We start from the raw sequence: 1,513 nt of genomic DNA, 5'->3' as shown, positions 1-1,513 counted from the left end.
AATAGACTGTGCTGTCTGTAAGAGAGTTCTCATAAGTAAAGAGACTTAAGCAGTAGCAGAGAAAGAAAGAGAATCTAAGACTCAAGGGAAAAAATGTAAAAAAGACTGAAAATGTGCAAAGATTCCTAGTGCTGTGATGGACCCATGTTCACAGCCCTGATAACTTCAATTTTCACATTGTCAATAGATGTTAAAGGCATTGGGAACATTTTAGCTATCATTTATGATAAAAATCTCATTAGAGCAGGAGAAAATATTTTCTTGATGTGATAAATCTAAAACTACAAACTAGCATAATACCTAATGGTGTAGCACCAGAAAGCAAGTCCGCTGAAGTCAGACACAAAAGAAGGATGCTCATTATGTCTACTTTCATTTAACATTTTTCTGGAAGTGTTAACCAAAGCTAATATTCATAAGAGATATATGTTTCTGAAAAAGAGATGGTAAAAATGATAGTTCCTTGGAGATGATATAATTGTACACTGTACCTGGAAAACCCAAGAGAAAAAAACTGCAAAACCAACCCCTCGTCTGCTATAATGCTGCTAATCATTTTAATTCACTATCTTTAAAGAGCCATATGCTTTCAGTTGCTTGTAGCAGGGATTGGGGTTCTATTAAAGACTCAACTAGAAATCAATATTGTTAGCACTCCAAACAAGTTAGAAATCATTATACTACATTTCAATTTAAGTCTTCATGGTTTTGAGAATATGAAAAACCTTGGTTTTCAGGAAAAGCAGATCTCAGCAGCCAAGCACAACAGGTATACGGTGATATCTCACTCCTACTCTAACCCCTTAATCCCTTCCCTAGAGGTAACAACTGTTTCTTGTATCTTGTGATTCTTCAAGAGATTGTATTTATATGAGTGTGTTCACATGTATGATATACACACATGGGTGCAGAGAGTAACTTCTTAAATTTCCTTTTCCAGGCAAAAGAAAATGAATGTGAGTAAAAATGTCAACATTAAGAAGAAAGTGAGATTTGATGACAGACCTATAATCCACGGGCAGACAGATAACCAAGATGATAGCAAAGTGACTGCCGTAGCTCTAGCTATAGTTAAGGATGCCATCGATGCTGCTGTTGAGTTTGTGGAAGGTAGTAATCCTGTTTGAGTACCTAAACAATTGTCTCATTATGTAGTTCCACACTACCAGGCAACTAACAAATTCACACCTGTTCGCAGATGCTGAAAACCCCATCAAAAATATCAAGTGGATCACACACGGTGAATTCACAGCAGAAAGGGGCCGTAAACAAATTGCGAAGTTCGTTTCGGTAAGTTAGTTGACCACTCCAGTTTGGTACTGAGAGTGAAGAACAATAAGAAGGCTCTTGTTTGATCAAAAGTTTGAAGATCAGAAAACCTAGGAGATGATGTAAAAGGTGATTAGAGTTAGTAAAAATTGTCTCCATCTTGGTTCCAAAATCAAGGTGGGATTGTCTTTGAAGGTGAAAAGCACAATCGTATTTCCCTGTTTTTTTTTTTTTTTTTTTTTTT

General features: G+C 36.2%; 1 protein-coding gene across 1 annotated transcript in view; it reads left to right on the top strand.

The window, feature by feature from the left end:
* Nucleotides 1–716: 716 nt before the first annotated feature.
* The window catches only part of AKAP14 (A kinase (PRKA) anchor protein 14), a 23,198-nt gene continuing 22,401 nt past the window's right edge, over nt 717–1,513 (top strand). The window contains exons 1-3 of the mRNA XM_012664223.1: nt 717–769; nt 941–1,110; nt 1,199–1,290. Coding sequence (XP_012519677.1) covers nt 717–769; nt 941–1,110; nt 1,199–1,290 — 315 coding nt within the window. The remainder of the gene's footprint in view (nt 770–940; nt 1,111–1,198; nt 1,291–1,513) is intronic.

This window comes from Propithecus coquereli, unplaced genomic scaffold, assembly GCF_000956105.1.
Source record: "Propithecus coquereli isolate 6110/MARCELLA unplaced genomic scaffold, Pcoq_1.0 Scaffold873, whole genome shotgun sequence".
Lineage (NCBI taxonomy): Eukaryota > Metazoa > Chordata > Mammalia > Primates > Indriidae > Propithecus > Propithecus coquereli.
Note: the sequence above shows the minus strand (reverse complement) of the source record. Positions and strands in the feature narration are given on the sequence as shown.